At 49.0% G+C, this 18,547-nt stretch overlaps 2 protein-coding genes across 4 annotated transcripts in view; both read right to left on the bottom strand.

Annotated features, from left to right (window-relative positions):
• Window positions 1–1,051: 1,051 nt before the first annotated feature.
• On the bottom strand, window positions 1,052–5,194 carry ZFP36L2 (ZFP36 ring finger protein like 2). Its single transcript, XM_037806797.1, has 2 exons — window positions 4,978–5,194; window positions 1,052–4,474 (listed from the first exon to the last, which is right to left on the bottom strand). The coding sequence occupies exons 1-2, from the start codon at window positions 5,026–5,028 to the stop codon at window positions 3,035–3,037; spliced, it is 1,491 nt and encodes a 496-aa protein (XP_037662725.1). The 5' UTR covers window positions 5,029–5,194; the 3' UTR covers window positions 1,052–3,034.
• Window positions 5,195–7,147: 1,953 nt separating this feature from the next.
• Window positions 7,148–18,547, bottom strand: part of THADA (THADA armadillo repeat containing) — a 400,812-nt gene continuing 389,412 nt past the window's right edge. The window contains exons 37-38 of one of the 3 annotated variants that reach the window (XM_037806790.1): window positions 10,935–11,104; window positions 7,148–9,864 (exon numbers count right to left, since the gene is read on the bottom strand). In XM_037806790.1, the coding sequence (XP_037662718.1) occupies window positions 9,469–9,864; window positions 10,935–11,104 (566 nt within the window). In that variant the 3' untranslated portion in view covers window positions 7,148–9,468. Of the gene's footprint in view, window positions 9,865–10,934; window positions 11,105–18,547 lie in introns of those variants that run through there. The other 2 variants (XM_037806789.1, XM_037806794.1) reach the window with 2 other exon arrangements.

Raw genomic sequence — 18,547 nt, 5'->3', positions numbered from 1 at the left:
CAGCTGCCCCAGGACCGGTGTGTGTGTGTGTGTGTGTTGGTTGACAGCTGCCCCAGGACTGGTGTGTGTGTGTGTGTGTGTGTATTGGTTGACAGCTGCCCCAGGACCGGGGTGTGTGTGTGTGTGTTGGTTGACAGCTGCCCCAGGACCGGTGTGTGTGTGTGTTGGTTGATAGAGCCCAGCTGTTGGTAGATAACAAAACAAACTATTGCTAAATCTGCCTATTTTGGAAAGTGTCTGAACTCGCTGTGTGGGAGGAAGTTGGAGAAGGAAAAGCCTGAATTAATTTATGCACCTGATTTTAAGTTTTGAAAGTGAGTGTAAAAAACAACAAAGTCACTATACTGAGAATTTGTTCAACTGGTTTGGAATCAGCAAAGCAATGCTTTTTCCTTCCTTTTTCTAAGGACCTGGGTTGAATTGGCTTTCTAGCCACTTGTAGGCCTTTTGCATAAATAACTTGTGTGTGCTCACTCTTAGAGGAAGTTGTCTGTGTAAACAAACATCACCCAGATATAAGTTTAACCTGTTTGATCTTCCTTCCCTTCCTCACCTCTCTGGGCAAGGACAGCGAGGCTTTCAACATCCAAACAAAACCCTGGCTCTCTCACACAACAAAGGCCTGACCTAAACCCTTCAGCTCCAGTTCAGCACTTCAAGCCATGAGCTGGCAGAAAGACCCCAGCCCACCCTTCGGCAACCAGTTCTCTTCTCAGGGAAAACAGGCCCCCTCTGGGTCCTCTGCAGCCACGTGACTCACATGCCCGCCACACCCCTTCAGGCCTCCTGGCTGGGTCCAAGCCAGCCAGTCAACATTGGGATGCATCTTATTACTAAGGGAACAGCCAACCAATGCCCTTGACATTCCAAATAATCACACTTTCAGCTACAAACGTTATAAAATACACATGGGTAGAAGTGGATGGAGAGCCTAATGAACTCTGGCTCTGCCAGCTCTCCAAATCCTCCAAGACCTGGGACATGCCAGACAAAGTGATGACAGGAAACTAGATATTCCTGCTTAGATTAAAAAAAAAGCCACCTTACACTATACTTTTCCCAAAAATTTTTATTGGGGGGAAAACTACAAAACATTTACAGTACAATGTTTACAGTCACAATTTGTAGTGAACTGATTCCCCAAAATATATTACAACTCATGTTGACTTATCTTGTTACATTCAAAAACCTACTTCTGTCAAAGTAGTCCAAAGAATACATATACATAGTGCTCCAACTGTACCTATGTACAAACAAACTAAAGCTACTGCTCATTCATCCGCCGTCCAGGAAAGCTTGGGAAAACATTCCTGCCTTTCTACATGGCAAAAAATAGTACAAGTTTTGGATTTTCTGTAATTAAACAAGGCATATTCATGGACTGCATAACATTTCAGCGCTAAGAGGTGGCTTCTTTACATCTATGTAAAAAAAAGTGGTAAAATCTTTTCCTTTTGTGCAGTTGAACCCATCCTACATTCAAATTCTCTCAAGCACTAAGAAACAAAATACTTATTTGGTTGAGGAAGATTAAGGCAAGTTCAGGCCCTTCAAAGGCACTGTGAGACTAACACCTCCCCGCCCCCACCCCATTATTGCTACATGTCTTTATACTCAAGAGTATGTCACAGTAGAACTGGTGGAAAATGCACACAAAAAAACATTTGTTGCTAATTTTATAAAGTTGGAATTAGAAAAGTATGCCACTTAAGTCTGATTGCAAAGTTATGTGGTCATTCTTTTTTTCTTTAAAGTTGGATGGGCTACAACCATTATACATTCTAAGAAAACTCATAAGATATTCCTCAAACTACTTCCACAGCATCGAGATAGATTTCTGTCAAGAAATCACGCAATCTTTCAAAAATTTACGTAAACAAGGAAAGAAATTAACAAAATAAATATTACATACAATCTCTTAAATTAAGATTTTTTACTCATTTACAATAAAATAACCAAGTGAAGTTACAAAAGGCATATATTACTGTGAAAAGAACATACACTCCACATTTTGCCGATTAATAATGGCAATCATAATTTAACATAATAAAAGAATATATATCTATTGCTTTTCATCATACTTGATAAATACAGTATGAACAAAATTTCAATGTAGACTTTTCACAAGATAATAAATAAGTTAAATAGTTTTTTTCATATTGAGTTGTGGTGCAGTGGTGCGAATCAACTCAAGACAGCTAAAAATTCAGCAGTTATTCCCCAACAATTAGAAACTAAGCTCTGCCCCAGGCTTCCAGAGAGCAGACAAAATGGTTCTAAACTAAACATCCACTAAGTGGCGGCAAGGAAACCAGTAACCAGAATGAAACTTTGGAATGCAAGGGTTTTTTTCTTTTTTCCATATATATGTAACTTTGTAAGGGGTGGGGGAGAGACCTATAAAGGTGAGGTCTACTATCAAGGCATATTCTTGGCAGATTCTAAAAGCTTGTGTAAGTTTAGTATGGTGGTTGGCTGGTTGGTTTGTTTATGCTGGTCTGAAAGACAAACGACAATTAGGAACTTCTCTCAAGATAGAGTTCCCACATCTGGACTGTGACTAATGCTTTTCAAGTTAAGAGATGGAATGGTAGTTGGTAGCTGCTGGTGCTGGGTTGATTTTTCCTAAAGTCCCAAACTCATCGGAGACTTAAAAAAGTCAAGTGTTTGGTTTTTTGTTCTATTCGCATCACAACTGCCCTGTTGTGAATCTTTTGTTCATCAACACAAAAAGTTCGTTGGCTTTTTTTTGCTCAACGAGAACGAAACTTCGTAATAATAATAATAAAAAAAATAATAAAAAAACAAAACGAGAGGAAACCGAAAGGGGAGGGGTTGGGGCCCCCTCCGTGCACGGAGGGCGAGTCCAAGCTCGGCCGGGCCAGCCGCAGTCAGCCGGAGGGGGCCTCGCTCTCACCCATCCCCACCCCCACCCCCAAGGCCACAGCAGGGCCGCGGTAGCCAGGGCGCTCTCCAACACCTCCAAACAGGCCTTCCTTTCCTTCCACCTCCTCCTCGCTGGCGTCCTCTTGCCTCAGTCGTCCGAGATGGAGAGGCGGCTGAAGATAGGCAAGCGACGGCCGGGGTCGAGGCTGGGGGACTCGGAGCCGCTGAGGCTGCCGGAGCTCAGGGAACCGCTAAGGTAGCTGTCGCGGTCCGACAGCGAGTCTGGGGGGCTGGGGGGCGCGTCGAAGACGGGCGATTCCGACAGGCGGCGCGGCAGCTGGAAATTGAAGGGCGGCGAGGGCGGCGCGGCGGCGCTGGCAGGGAGGGGCGCGCTGGGCGGCGCCGGGGGCTGCGCGGGGGGCGCCAGGCCCTGCTGCTGCTGCTGCTGCTGCTGGCGATAGTAAGCGGCGGCAGCCACCGCGGCGAAGCTGTGGGTATGGATGGCGAGGGGTGTAATGAGACTGCTCAGCTCCGGGCCGAAGGTGAAGGCGTTGTTGGCGCACGAGGCCGACGAGCAGGTGGTGCACGGGGCGCCCGGCGCGAGCAGGTCCTCGGTGCCCCCCGCGCCGTACAGCAGCGCAGCCGCGGCCGCCGCTGCCGAGGTGCAGCACGTCGGGGCGCCCGAGGGCGTAGAGGCCGCCGAGGCAGACGAACAGGATGAGGCCGACGAGGAGCAGGAAGAGGCCGAGGAGCAGGAAGGCGGCGGGGGCGTGCGCGACGTGGGGCTGTCGAGCAGCAGCGGGGACTCGAGGCCCCCCGGGGGCTGGTGGTGGCCCGACGGGAAGCCTGAGAAGCTGAGGCTATGGTGGAGCTTGGGCCGCGGCTCCCGCGAGGGCGGCGGGAAGCCCAGGTGCAGCGCGTCGCGAGGGCTGAAGGCACGCAAGTCCCCGGAGGCTCCCCCAGACGGCGCCGACCGCCGTTCATCCGCGTTGTGGATGAAGTGGCAGCGCGGCCCGTAGGGGCAGAAGCCGATGGTGTGGAAGGTGCGGCACAGCTCCGTCTTGTACTTGGGGTGCCGCGTCAGGCTGCGCAGCTCGTGGTAGCCGTGCGCGAACTGACACTTCTCGCCATACTTGCACGTGCCGCTCTCCTCGAAGGGCCGGCAGAGCTCAGTCTTGTAGCGGGTCGAGTTGATCTGGGAGCCACCGCTCCCTTTCTGCTGCTGCTGCAGGTGCAGGAGGTGCTGGCTGCGCTCGCCGTTCTCGCTGAACGACCGGTCCCGGAATTTGTTCTCCTTGTTGAGCAGGGCCGTGCCGCCGCTCCCTGACGGCTCCTTGAGGGCACCGTAGGAGGCCGGGCCGGCGGTCGCTGCGCTGCCGCAGCTGCTGCCGTTCGCGTTCCCCGGGAACTTGGGCGAGCAGCTGCCGGGACTGGGCGCGGGGTGGGCGAGCGCATGCAGGTTGCTGGCCGAGTGCCGTCGGAGGAAGCCCGGCGTGAAGCCCGAGCTGGGGGCGGCGGCCACGGGCGTGCCCACCGCCTTCTTGTCCAGCATGTTGTTCAGATTGAGATTAGCCAGGGATTTCTCCGTCTGCCAAAGGGAGGGGAGCGGGGACGGGATGAAAAATGGAAGGGAAGTGTTGGGGCGAGCTGCAGAGGAACTTCTGAATTTTTTTTCCGGCGGATTTTGAATCAGCCCCCACTCTCCACCCTTACGACACGCGCAAAAGAAGCAAGTTCGCGCTGGGAGGAGCCGGACAGCGAAGGACGCCCACCCCGGGCCACACTCGGTTTCGACATGTGATCCGTGGCCGCCAGGCTGGGCGGTGCAAAGCTCGTCCGGGAAGCCCCGGACAGCGTGGCCGCGGTAGGCTCCGGAGAAACTGAACAACTACAGTGGCTCCCTCTTCCCCTTCCTCCCTGCTCCTTCTCGCCGCCCACAGGGCGCTAGCACACACTACTGCAAACTCCAGGATTTTTTCTGACTCGAAAAGACAAGGTGGGGAGAGTGTCCCCAAAAGCCGAGGGAAGGCGAACTCTGAAAACTCGTAGGGCTTCCTGCCTGCCCTCCTCCCTCCCTGCTCGCCCGCGTACCTTGCACAAGAAGTCGATATCGTAGAAGGCGGACAGAAGTGTGGTCGACATGTTTCTGGATCCTGTAATGGTCGGAGCTGCAGGCAGGGAGGTCTGGAGAAGTCCTCGGGGCAGCGCGACCGCGCTGAAGCCACGACGTATAACGGGCGAGGGGCGGGGGTGGGACCGAAAGTTTACTGGGGGGTCTAGAAAAGAGAGTGAAGCAGCGTGAACTGGTTTGAGAGAGCCCTGGAGTGCGGAGTGGGGGGAAAGTTGAGAGAAGCAAAGAGCGCTCCTCCGCGCCCCCGGGGTGCCCGGCCCACCCCCCCCCCCGCGCGGGGCCGATGGCAGCTCGCAGACTGCTGGAACTCGGGGACCGGTGAGCGCGCGCCCTATATAGAGCCCGCGAGCGCGGCAGCGGCGGGGCGGGCGCGCCGGGGGAGGGGGCAGAACGCTGACCCAGCCGGGGTCTCCAGGCAACGCCGCCCGCCGGCTCGCGGACGTCAGGCGCCTTCCCGGCTTCCCATTGGCCGCCGCCAATTTTTTCCTCTAGGGGAGGAGGCGGAGAGAGCTTGGGGCGGAGCAGGCTGCTGGGGTGCGCCGCGCGGAGTTGAGAACACTTCTCAGATGGGTGCTACTGGGTGGCGGCGGGAAGGCGTGGCTCCTCGCATATGGTGCTGCCTTGTTGGAAAGCCCCAGCACGTTTAACGTGACCGGGGTTCTGCAGCCTGTTTTTCCCCGCCCCTTCCTGCTAGGCGGACTTGCGGAGCTTTTATCTCCCACCTCGGTTTTGTGCAGGGCGCGGGTATTGCAAAATGGATGAATATCGCAACCGTCCGCGCGGCCTGGCTGGTTCGCAAAGGGCGCTCTGGCCGAGGGGCGGGGGCCTTGGGCCTGAGTCCTGTGGGTGGCGACTCCGGCCCAACTGCACGTGGAGACACGGCAGGGGTTGAGATGGGGGCGACCACGCGGGTGGCTACCGCCGCAGACTTGCCGGCAAGAGCCAGGGCCCATTTCTCCGCCCCCTCTCCGCCCAGGCTGTAGTAAACAGGGCTTGAGCGCTGGGGCCGCCCGGGCAGGGCTGAGTGTCTGAGGACAAGGCTTTGCTAATCACATCACAAGACCTTGAGCCGGGGCCAAAGGCGCGGAGTGGCTCGGGGCGTCCGGGCGGGGGAGCCGGCTTGGAGGACTGGAAGAAAGGCCGGGAGAGCCGCGCAGGCAAGAGACGATTATCCGATTTCCTGTCCGTCTGCTGCTCGGCCCGGCCGTCTTCAAGCCCTCCCGAGGGTTGGGGTGCAGCTGCCGACCGAGTCTTCCCGCCCAGGCTCAGCCTTGGCCTGGCGCGCCCTCCAAGTCCCTTCCCTCTCCGGCCGTTAGCCGCGTCGTGCCCCGCCTTAGCTCGTTGCGGGCCGCAGGCCTCGGCTGGGCACCGAGAACACGGATGGTGGACGCGCCTTGCCTCTGCTTCCCTCACTTGCCAGCCCCACACCCCCAACAGCCTGCCTTGGGAAATGTGCTTTGCCAACTCGGCGCGGCCGGACGCCCAGTCTCCGTCCCGGCGGAACCCAGACACCCCCCCTAGCGCCCAGTGCGGCTAAAGCCTCTGACTTGTCCATCTGCAGGGTATGGCCTGGGACTCGGCTCACTCCACGTCTATACGGCTGTCAAAAACCTGGAGCGGGGCCCACGATTTCGTACACCTGGCAGCCCTGGCCTCAGTTGGGCCTAAGATGGAAGGTCCAGTACCGGCCAGGGAAGGGGGCCACACGACCCACACCCTCTTCCCAAACTGACTTTCCTTCTTGCTGTGTTTCCTTGGACTCCTGTCCACTTAGTGCACACTCCCCTTCTCAGTTACTTTAGCTCCAAATGAGCCAGACCGTCACCTAGAGAACAGACTCGGGAGAGGCCAGACGGGTCTGCAGTGGTGGGCTGCAGTTCCCACTGCTGCATGCCCTTCACACTGGCCCAGTTAACTGGAGTCCCAGCAGCAGTAGGACTGCAGGATCAGAAAGGTAGGGCTGGAGTTCCAGCCCTTCCCTTTACAAGCCGTGTGACCACAATTTCTTTGATACTTGGGTTTCCTTATTTGTAAAACTAATATAATTCTTCTTGCTTTACTCATCTCTCACTGTTGTAAAGGCGCAAATGAGCAAATGAGGTTATCTGTGAAGGTGTTTGAAAGGTAAGTATAAACCATCATATTTATTAAAAAAATTAACAAAGCATAAAAATGGAGAAAGCCAGGCCTCTGGGCTATGGCCAAATGGGTGAGGGTCCACAGAATCCTAAGTGCAAAGTCAACTCTAGAGCTTGGAGTTGGAATGTGGTGAGTACAGAACGGGTAAAAGACTTTTATTCTCTTATCCAGCCTCACCCAGGAAAAGCTCTTATGCTGGCTCCTACACAGGGCTGCCAACAGTGGCTGGTACTTGTAGGAAAGGCCCAGGGTACCCAAGAACCCTGATTGTTTGGTTTTGTTGAAGTGGCACCAAACATGGAGAGCTTGAGGGTGACCCCTGGGGCTGGGTATCTTCTAAGCTTCTCCTGGGAATGCATCAGGAAGGCATGAAATAGTCACACCTTGCTATTGGGTCAGTAATGAGATTTCAGATACAGAAACAGTGGAAACAAGTGTCCCTCCCAGCCTCCCAGGCTGACCATAGCCAGCCAAGATCAAAATCATGGGCAATTCCCCTTCACTGGCCCTGAGAATACCCACTTTGCAGGCTTGTCAGAAGGCTTCTGGAGATAACACATAAACATGTTATGGTATATGCTTTGGTACAGGGTACCTGCCACTGAAAAATATTTTTATTATTATGTAACTGCTTTTATTTCATTTTAAATGGAGGAAAAAAAAACAGAATGCTGGCCTTTTATAATGCGCTGGGCTTTGTTGGAACCAGTTTAATAATTATTCTCCCATGGTTATCATCAATTCCCTGGCTTCTCACCAGCTAGGTCTTCTCAGAACAAAAAGTGTCAGGTTGGCAACTTTCCATCAAATGTGGACTACACAGATGCCTAACCAGGTAATTAATTCAGGATCACCAAAACCACAGTTTGGGCTGAATGGTGCAAAACCACTGAGGGAATTTCCTGTTCTCTTTAGAACAAAACTTTGGATACTGAGTTAACTTGTTTCCTTGCCTCTTCCTACTGAGAGCCTTTTCTCCATGCTTATTTTCTCTGTACTTACAGAGGTGTGTTTTTAGGGTTAGATGGTTTTCTCTCAAAGAGAAACAAATTACATTTCAAATGTCAGCTCTTTTGTAGTAGGAAATGATCATATCACACTGTCTCTCCTCTAACCTGCCCCTTTGGACCCTCAAACATCAATAAAATAATTCTAAGCAACTGCTCACCTGAAAAGTATTTACAAATGTTTATTAACCCAAAAAGCTGAAACAAGTTTATACTCTATAACTGAAATGGCTTTTTCAGATAACTAGGATGAAAAAGGAATGTATGTGAGGCTAAGAGCCATCCAAGCTATGAATCTCAAGGTAACTGTGGGTAACACTTTGAAATTATGATTTAGAAATGGCAATCTGATAAAAAACAGAGCCCAGCAGCAAAACGTATGCAAGAGCGACACCTACTGGGTATTTGAAGAAGAGGGATGAGCTAGACTTGAAAAGCAGAAAGAAAACCCTTAAGGTTTCCAGATTAAATCACTGAAAAACAATAGATGTGATTACTGGCATCTTAAATGAGAATCTTCTTGAAACTGCCACCTAGCAAATAACAGTAAACAGTATAAGCATCAAACAAATCATTTATTCTGGCTCTTTCCACAGCTTGCTTCTGACAGGAGTATGAGCTTTCACTGGGTGACGAAATCAGGATTTTTAGCATGAGCACAAACATGTTTTTTGGGGGTAGGGAGAGCTCTCAATGGCTCTTTTTAGTAATTAGGATGGAATGTGTAGTTCACTGCAGGACTTACACATGCAGACAATAAAAACAATTGTCTGTATGAAGCTGATCCTTAATTCTCTCAAGATTCAACATTTGGAAAATATTTCTGCCTTGTTAAAATGGAATAAAATTTAGAAATCTGGATAAATGGGCTGTTTGCCAACTAATCCAACCCCCCTACATCCAGCCAAAAGGGGAAATATATATATATTTATTTATAAAACATCATGTGTTAAAACCCAATTCTATGTGTGTAGTCAATTTACAGAAAATGCAGGCAGGCTATGGCTGGACATGAGAGGTCTTGAGGGATTAAAGAGGGCAATTTAGGCCTGCAGGTGGCCTGCACCTGGGAACAGAGTAAATCTTTAACTTGGTAGCCTCATTTCCTACAGTAGCTACAATAAAAACAGGCTGACTTGAATGAGTGAACTGAAGAAAAATTCCTTTGTGGTAAAGGGACATAGTCCTCAACTCTCAGAAGTGGGAGGAGGCATGACGAGGAAAAGTTTTTGAATTTATGTTCAACACGTTTCCTGCAGATTTAATGGAGGAATAATCTCTACTCTCCACCCCCAAAATCTTTTCTCAACATGCTGTTTCTCTTCTTGGAAGAGTTAATTGACTTGCTTCTGCAGGAGAGTCAGAAGCACTGAGACCTAGGATGTCTTCCTCTTCCTTTCCTTCCAGAAAGGCAAGCAGCCTCAGGCAAGCCAAAGTCCTTTCCTCCTGAATGCGCAGTCTCGTGAACTCCACTGTCTTCAAAAACTCAGCAGTTGGTGGCAGTTCCCTGAAGAGCTGGGAAAGGAGGTGGCACTGCTCTGATGCTGTCTTCTGAAGGTGATGGAGACTTGCAGGGCTGAGGGGACGCCAGCCAGACTTGGAGAGGAGATGGAAGAGGTGCTTACAGAGGTATTTCACGAAGATCAGGGTCTCAGCCCAAAAGTTGACTTCTGCTTTTTCAAACAGGTGGTCGTCTTCCACCTAAACCGAATGAAAAAAGCCAAGAGTCAGTCTCAGAGGGAATGCTGACAAGCCCCAGCCCAGGCCAGACATGCAGAAGAGGTGTGTCCGCTCCCCCACCTAACAGGTCCACTCTCGCCTGTCAACACCCACATATACAGGCCACTTGCAGCCTTGAAGGTCACCTTCTATTTTCACTCATTGTCCATTCCTACCGGAAAGGAATTTTTTTTCCAGACTTAACATGACCTTTGATAAAGATGTGTTTGTGGTTCAAAGCCAAGATACTTGGGGGTGGCCTGATGCCAAAAAGTGAAGCAACTGGTGGATTTCAATGAAGGAGTGGGCCCTAGACCTAAAGGTACATCTGGGAATCAGAGAGCAAGGAGGAGGGGAAATCTCAGCAGCAGAACAAAGAGCAAAGAATTACCAGACACTGGACACTAGTCTCTGAGTATGAAACCAAATTTCTATGATGTTGTGGGTTGTCAAGGTCATTTTATCACAGATACTTTATCATGTCTCCAAATTCCTATAAACAGGCTGCTTTTTGAACTCTCTGTTTGCTGGAGATGCCAAGAAGGCCACTGAGTCAGACCCTGGTAGATACGAATTTCAGTTCTCGGGATGCTTTTGCTGCTTGTCTCAGTCCTCAGTTTTCCTATCTGTTGAGTGCACTCCCCATCTGGAGGAGGCTAATAGTTTTCTTCAAGCAGTCAGGACCCCAGAAACACCCTGATCCTCTGGAAATCTTCACCCTCAGACAACCTTGGGGAGTCCCAGGCTATTCCAATGCCAACTAACAAGTATTCTCTACAATTAAACTCTCAACTTCCCAAGTCCTCTTCCCCTGCTGATCTGAAGGCTTATCAAGGGAACCCCAAGGCCAGCCTGCATGAGTAAGCACAGCAGCACCCAGCAGTCTGCCATGATCATTTGGAGACTTTCCCAATTGGTTCTCACCCTGGGTCTAAGAATCCAGAAGTGTGCCTTCAATAGGCACATTGAACTCGATTAAACCTAAGTGCCACATCCAGTGGGCTCAGGACACTCCAACCCAGTCTCCTGCTGCTCTGAGACACCGGAATTACCTGATGCGTGCTCTCCACACAGAACACAAGGTCGTCACCCTCTCCCAACAGCCATCCCAACAAGACAGGGAGTGCAGGGGCCAGCTGGTCCCACTGCTGCAGCAGGTCACACAGGACGGCCAGGGTCAGAGCCAGAGCAACTGAGGCGTCCACCTGGCAGAAGGCAAACTCTGCAGGGAGAGAAGAGAAGCGAGTGGTGAATGTGTTGCTCAGGGCCAGCCCCAGGAGTCTTAGGACTCTGGGAACATGAAACCCCAGGTGAAATCACTGCCACTGGCCAGTGGAGTTTCCCGGGAGGGAAACTAGTAGCTTGGGCTCACTGAAGGCTATTTATCCACTTCTGAGTCCTGCTGTCTCCCCAGCTTAGAATGAGTCATAAGCCTGAACTCAACTCCTGCCACCCCCAAGCTTCCTATCCCAGTGTGCAGAGAAGCAGCTTCGCCTGCAGGACTGGACATTTAGCTCCCCTCATCCCCCGCAGCGTAACTGGAAGGCCATCAGGGAGGCCTCCCTACCCAGTGTCCTCTCTGTAGGCCACAAGGCCCCAATTCCAAAGGTTTTCCCTCTCCCCTATGCTTTTTGACAGCAAATCCACTTGGGCACATAACATGTCAAAATCCCTAACATCTTAGAACTGGGGGTCAGCCAACTTTTTCTTAAAGGGTCAGAGAGTGAATATTTTAGGCTTTGTGGACATATGGTCTCTGTTGTTACTATTCAACTCTGCTGTGGTAGCACGAAAGCAGCCACAGGGAATATGCAAACAAATGGTTATGGCTGCGTTCCAATACAACTTTACCTATGGACACTGACATATGAATTTCATATAATTTTCACATGTCATGAAATATTCTTCTTTTGATTTTTTTCAACAATTTTAAAATGTAAAAACCATTCATAGGCCATGGGCTGTCTGCGGATTTGGCCCATGTACCATGGTTTGCTGACCTCTGTCTTAGAATGAATTTGTTTTTTCTGATTCTTGTCTCCATGGCTGCCTGGGGGAGGGGTGCTAAGAAAGTAGAATGGGTTACAGAAAGAGGAAGTGGGGTACCTTGTGGAAAGCATTGCTTACTTCACTATTTTGCCTCAGGCAGTCCTAAATATGGATTTGTAGGGAGGCTCAGGGTATTGACTCACTTCCACTACCAACCCTGCCCCTCCCCACCCCAACCTGGAGGAGATCTGAAATATGGGACTGGAATCCCACCACTCGGACAATGAACCTCTGTAGATCCATCACGTACTGGTTACTTTCAGTGATTCACTTCTGCTAAGCCCTCATCTCTTCCAAATCCACAGTCTCCAACTCTAGCATATGGACCTATCCTTGACCATTTGGTCCCCAAAGAGACTTACTGGGCACACAGGGAGAAGACTTTGAGCCCAGAATGGAAGGTTCACTTTCCCAGGATATTGAACCAGGCCTACTAATGGCTCTGTCAAGGACCTACTGTGTGCCAGGCCCTAACCAATGGCTTTATCTCTAATCCTTCCAATGGCCTATGGGTTGGCTATTATGCTTGCTTTCTCCCAGATGTGGAAACTGAGGCTCAGAAAGTTTAACCCAGTTGTGCACAGTCACCGAGCTCTAAGTAGTTATATAAAAAAAGGGAATCAGCAACAAGTTTCATGGTGCACATAGGGCACAGATTTGGAGACTTAACACCAACATTCCAGAGACACAGGTTTTTATGCAAGATGAGCAGGGATGGTGACCCTCCAGTAGGGCCAGGATGACCTAGAGGCTACAGAGTGGAACCTGGATTCATGTAAACAGTCACAGGACTGATCAGAGCCCTAGTGAAATCCCTAGGAGACCTGTCCCTTAGTGCTTCTGTAGCTGGAGACCAGGATTTAAACTGCAAACAGAAAATGAAGAGGAAGAGGTGGTGGCAGTGGCAAAGGCCCATTTTGGCTGTAGGTCTGAACCGTGTGTTGGTGGAGCTGATAAAATACAATACAGTGTCTATTTTTATCTCCACCTGACTCCTCTGTGTAATTCTCAACTGGTTTAGAATCTGTATGGGGAGGATTTGCAATTAACTGGCCTCTTGCAAACCCCAAAGAACTGAAAATACATACCAGAATGAGCCTAGGAATAAACACATAGCAGATGCTCAACATATACAAGCTATGGCTCAGGAGGATCATGAAATCTTTTCTTTTCCCCCCACTCGATTTAGTTTGAACACTTGCATGAGAACAGGCACAAATTCAATAAATGCTGGTATTACTACTGACAATAATGAACATTTCACTTCTAATAGAACCATTAATTGTTCCCACAACCCAATGAGGGCAGTATCCTCATTTAACAAATGAGGAAGCTATATTTCAGAGCGGTTGGGTAACAGGTCCAAGTTTGCACAATTAGCAGTGTGGGCGAAAGGCCAGGTCGGCCTCCATGTGCTGGTCCCGCCTGCCCCCTACCTGCAGTGGAACATGGTCCACAAAGAACATGACCGGAAATACCACCAGGAAGGCCAGGCTGCTTACCTGTCCCACCTGACAGGACAGATGTCCCTCATCTTGTACCATTTTGCTATGAATTATGCTTGGGAAAGGGCAGGAGAATGACAGGAGTTACAGAGGCACAAGAGGAGGGCTGGCGTGATTTGGCTGGAAGTGGACCTGGATAAAATTATAACCACCCAAACATCAACTCCCCAAGTAGAGGGGAGAAGAAGGAGGAGACTGGGAGATTGCAGGGGGTAGAAAAAAAAAAAAGGATGAGTTGGATTCAGATCTCCTGGTTGAATGGCCAGATGCATTCCACTGAGTTTCCTCTTTAACTACCTGGTCCTGTACTAAGGCTGTTCACGAGAATAACCTAAATCTCTACTGGCCAAATGTTTTGTGACATGGAGGCTGAGGAGTAGGGAGAGGAATTTTTCACTTAAACATGCAGGTTAGTTAGGCTCTTGTGGGCTTGTGAGCACATCAGTGAAACAGTAAGGCAAGAAAGCAAGTGATCAAGCAACCAATGTGTTTTAAGCAACCCATGTGTTTATCTGTTGTGTGCCCAGGATAGCCAGAACCAAGAAAAAGAAGAACAAAGCTGGAGGACTCATACTTCCCAATTTCAAAGCTTACTATAAAGCTGAAGTAATCAAGATGATGTGGTAATGGCATTAGAATAGACATATAGATCAAAGGAGTAGAATTGAGAGTACAGAAATAAACCTACATATCTACGGTCAACTGATTTCGACAAGGGTGTCAAGACATTCCAATAAGGAAAGAACAGTCTTCTCAACTAAGGGTGCTGTGACAATGGGATATCCGTATGCAAAAGAATGAAGCTGGACCTTTACCTCATACCAAATACAAAACAACTCAAAATGGGTCAAAGACCTAACTGTAAGAGTTAAAACAATAAAACTCTTAGAAAAAAATCTAGGAGTAAATTTTTGTGATCTTGAATTAGGCAACAATTTCTTAGATCTGACACCAAAAGCATAAGCAAAAACATAAATTGGACTTCATCAAAATTAAAAACTGTTATGCTTCAAAGGACACCACCAAGAACTGGAAAAGACAACCCACAGAATGGGAAAACTTTCGTGAATCCTGTAACTGATAAGGGTCTACTATCCAGGATATATAAAGAACTCTTACAACTGAATAATAAAGACAAATAACCCAATTAAAAATGGGCAAAGGATTTGAACAGACATTTCTCCAAAAAATATATACAGATAGCCAATAAGTACATGAAAATGTGTTCAACATTATTAATTATTAAGGAAATGCAAATCAAAACCACAATGAGATACCACTTCACAACCACTATGATGGCTAGGATCAAAAAGACAGACAAGTGTCGACAAGGATGTGGAGCAACTGGAACCCTCATACAGTACTGGTAAGAATGTAAAAATGGTTCAGCCACTTTGGAAAACTGTCTGGCAGTTCTTGAAAAGGTTAAATATAGTTACCATATGACTTGGCAATTCCACTTCTAGGTTATACTCAAGAGAAACGAAAACATATGTCCACACAAAAACTTGTATGTGAATGTTGACAGCAGCATTATTCATAATAGCCCCAAAGTGGAATCAACCCATATGTCTATCAACTGATGAATGGATAAATAAAATGTGCAATATCCATTCAATAGAATATGATTGGCAATAGAAAGGACTGAAGTACTGATATGAGCTACAACATGATGAACGTTAAAAATACTAGGCTGAGAGAAAGAAGCCAGTCACAAAAGACAACATATTATATGATTCCATTGACATGAATGTCCAGAAAGGCAAATCCATAGAGACAGAAAGTAGAGTGGTTTCCCAGGGCAGCGTGGGGTGGAGAGTGTAGGAGGAAGGGCAGTGATGGGGAGTGATGGCTAATGGGTATGGGTTTCTTTTTGGGTTGATGAAAATGTTCTAAACTTAATTGTGGTGCCAGTTGCATAACTGTGAACATACTAAAAACCACTGAATTATACACTTAATTATATCTCAATAAGGTTGTTACACATATAAAAAAATCCATTGTGTGCTCCAAGTTGGTGCCAGTTGCTCAGCGGAAGCCTGACCACAGCGCCTGCCTTTATAGAGCTCCCAGTCTACTTGAGGAGCCTGGGCAAATGCTTAGAGCCCTGATGCCTGCTTGTGGGTCCAGGTCTCAGGTGGTGGAGGACTCTGTAAAGAGTGAATGGTTGGTGAGCAGGGTGGAGAGGGGAAGGAGAAGGCTCCCAGGAAAAGCTGGGACTCGGACTCTTCACCAGATATTCAGGAGGTAGCTACTGAGAGTCTCCTCTGTGGCCAGCACTGTGTGCTAGGAACTGTAGGAAAGCAAGGCCCTCAAGAAGCTGGTGGTCTAGGTGGCAAGGAAAGACTAACACCCAGGCAAAGTGAGAACATCAGGTGCTTGATGTGGGTGGTTCGGAGCCCAAGAGGAGGTGCTCTATGTGGACTAGAGCAGTAGGGGAATAAGTTACCTCTAAGACTCCTCTTCCTACTGGCTTTACAGGTAATGCAGGTGTGAAATTTACCGTAGAACCCCCCTGGAGTGCTTCAAACAGGTGAGGTTTGCTGATACACTCATGTCTGTGGCAGGCTGACATGAGGGCAGTTAAGATTCATTCATTGGGAAGTGAGTTGGGAACCTAACACATCAGCTTTTAGAATTGGTGAACCCAGTGCCTTTCATCCTTGTGAATGGCCATCAGAAACTCTGTTACTTGCTGACCACTCCTGGTGTGAGCACAGGAGAGTCCAACTGCTCTCCCTGCCCATCTTCTTTCACACCTCCATAAAGAGGCCCACCTCCAGGCTGAGAGCTGAAGAACCAGGCATCACAACGTGTGCTGGATCCACTGCAAGTGTCTGTCCCCCTCCCACCCAAGGAAAGTCTAGGCAGGTAGATGGGTACAGTCACAGGTTTTGAGTTCATCTTCAACTGCTGGTTAAAATGAAAATGCCAGGGTGGATTCTTCCCAGGTGCCAATCTTGAGAACTACATCAGACCATAGATTACAAACCCACAGTCTTATTCTAAAGTATAATGGGGAAGATTCCTTCTAGATTAAGGTCAAGTCTCCTTTACAATTCTTCCCAAGAGGTCAAGTCAGTAGACTAATGCTGAGTAGGAAGCAATGGGTTGAATTCTCCCTGCCCCTAGCTTTAAAGAATCCTGTTTTAGGCACTTGTGGAAAATCCTTCAGTTTCGGGGAGCTGGCCAGGGTGTTGGATACCCCTGTATGTCTGTGGGGGAGTTAGGGACACTGAGAAACTCAAAGAAAATCCCACCTCTTCTCTCAAAGAGTGAATAGTTTAGCCAGAGGCAAGCTGACACATATGAGGTATCAGAGAATAGTCCAAGATGGTATATGATGGAGACGAATTATACCATTAGTGGTGGCAAAGAAAGGTCAGAAAAGGAAAAAAAAAAATGTGGGGAGAGGGATGCAGAAGAGCTTTGTAGAGGGGAAACTTGGCCAGGCACCAGGGAAAAGGGCAAGCACTGCTGGAATGGCAAGGGAGGGGTCCAGCATTTGTGAAGGTGAGGCTGGGAGAGGCCTAGAGAGGCAATGGTGGTGTTTGATTGAAGAGTATTACTATGCCTTTTTTTTTTTCTCCTGGAAAACAAATATTTTAAGTTTGCAGTAGGCTGTTTCCCTACAACCTCATTATTTCCAGAGTCTTCTCCATAGACTTTCTCACTTCCTGTATTTTAATTAGTCCTGAGAAACAAGTAGGGAACCAAAATCTTGGTCAGCTGCTGACCCTGCCTTTCAACTCTTCTTAGGGCTGCCCAGAGGTCTCTCTGCCCTCTGCTCCCCCTCATCTGCCCCCCAGAGAGCCCAGCTCCCTGCTTATCAGGGCCAGCAGGCCTTGGCTCAGAGGTGGGATTTCCAGGCATGACAATCAGTGAGGGGACTTCATGGCCAACCTTCAAATGCTAACATCTCAACCTTTATCACCAAAGTTCCCAGATAATTCCCATGGAGACCAATGGCTCCAAGGAATGTCAAAGTTCTAAGAAGGGCCTTCTAGACAGAGCTCTAGGCTCTTGGGTGCAAAGCCTACACCCATCTCTGCTGGGTATCGCCAAGCCAGCAGCCATGCTCTGGCCTCAAGGGTGAATGGGGCTGGGAGAGGGAATGGAGAGGGCTGGTCCCTCTAGCTGTGAAGAACACAGCAGGAAGTCTGGGTGGGGAAACATGGGTGTTTGTGTACTGGTCTCTGTTCTTTATCTGAATTTATATTTAAAATATTTCTTCAGAGAAGAACCAAATTTGCCAGTGAGCACTCCCAAGGGCAGCCCCAGCCCCAGAATGCAAAGGGCCAAGTACCTGCTACCTGCGGAAGAGGAGCATTTGTGAAGGTGAGGCCGGGAGAGGCCTGGGGAGGCAAAGGAGGCCCCTCGACTACAGTCAGCTGCTGCTGCCCCCCACCCCACTTCCACCCTCAGTCACGGTCTTATGTCTGGAAGGAAACTCCGACTTCACTTGGTCCCGGAAGACCCAATTCCCTCCTCCTCCTCTTTTTTTTTTAAGTCTGGAACCTATTGTTTTAAAAAAAAAGTACACAAGGAGGTGGAACCAAACTAAACACATGCAGCTTAGGGGTTCTAAGCCCCTAAGGGATCCTTCAGAAGTGCCTGGCAGGGGTACAAATGGACTGTTTAGTCTTCCCACAAGTTCGGGACAGGCTCTCATGTTTTTTTTTTTTTTTTTTTAAAGGAAATTTCTCCTAAAAATGTAAATTCTCAGCATCTTTTGAAAATTCCAACTATTAGAATTTGGTGTTGCTGAGTCTGCATTTCATTGTGGTTCAGTGCCTGGTGCAGAGCAGTGGCCACACTCTACAGAAGGAGCAGTGAGTCGGGGACCACCCTGCTGCCCCCCACCTTGCCCCCTCTCACAGGTGTGCATCACTCGCTTGCCCTGTGGATTTGTGGGCCTCATGCGGCCCCAGGCCAGCCCCTCACCTTTACAGATGAGAACGCTGAGACCCTCAGCCAAAGCCCTCCTCTCAACAGTCTCCCCCAGTGCTCTCCCGGGTCTGCTCTCTCCCTCCAACTCTCTTGGCTTTGATTTATTCACCATTCCATCTGTCTGGCCTACCCTTCATCCATCTCTTGACTTAGCCAGGCCT

This window comes from Choloepus didactylus, chromosome 17 (assembly GCF_015220235.1).
Source record: "Choloepus didactylus isolate mChoDid1 chromosome 17, mChoDid1.pri, whole genome shotgun sequence".
NCBI lineage: Eukaryota > Metazoa > Chordata > Mammalia > Pilosa > Megalonychidae > Choloepus > Choloepus didactylus.
This window is presented reverse-complemented; position numbering and strand designations above follow the sequence as displayed.

Coding starts and splice junctions, on each gene's coding strand:
- ZFP36L2 (XM_037806797.1), bottom strand. CDS start 5,028: ATGTCGACCACACTTCTGTCCGCCTTCTACGATATCGACTTCTTGTGC. Junction 4,475..4,977: donor ATATCGACTTCTTGTGCAAG/GTACGCGGGCGA, acceptor TCCCTTTGGCAG/ACGGAGAAATCCCTGGCTAA.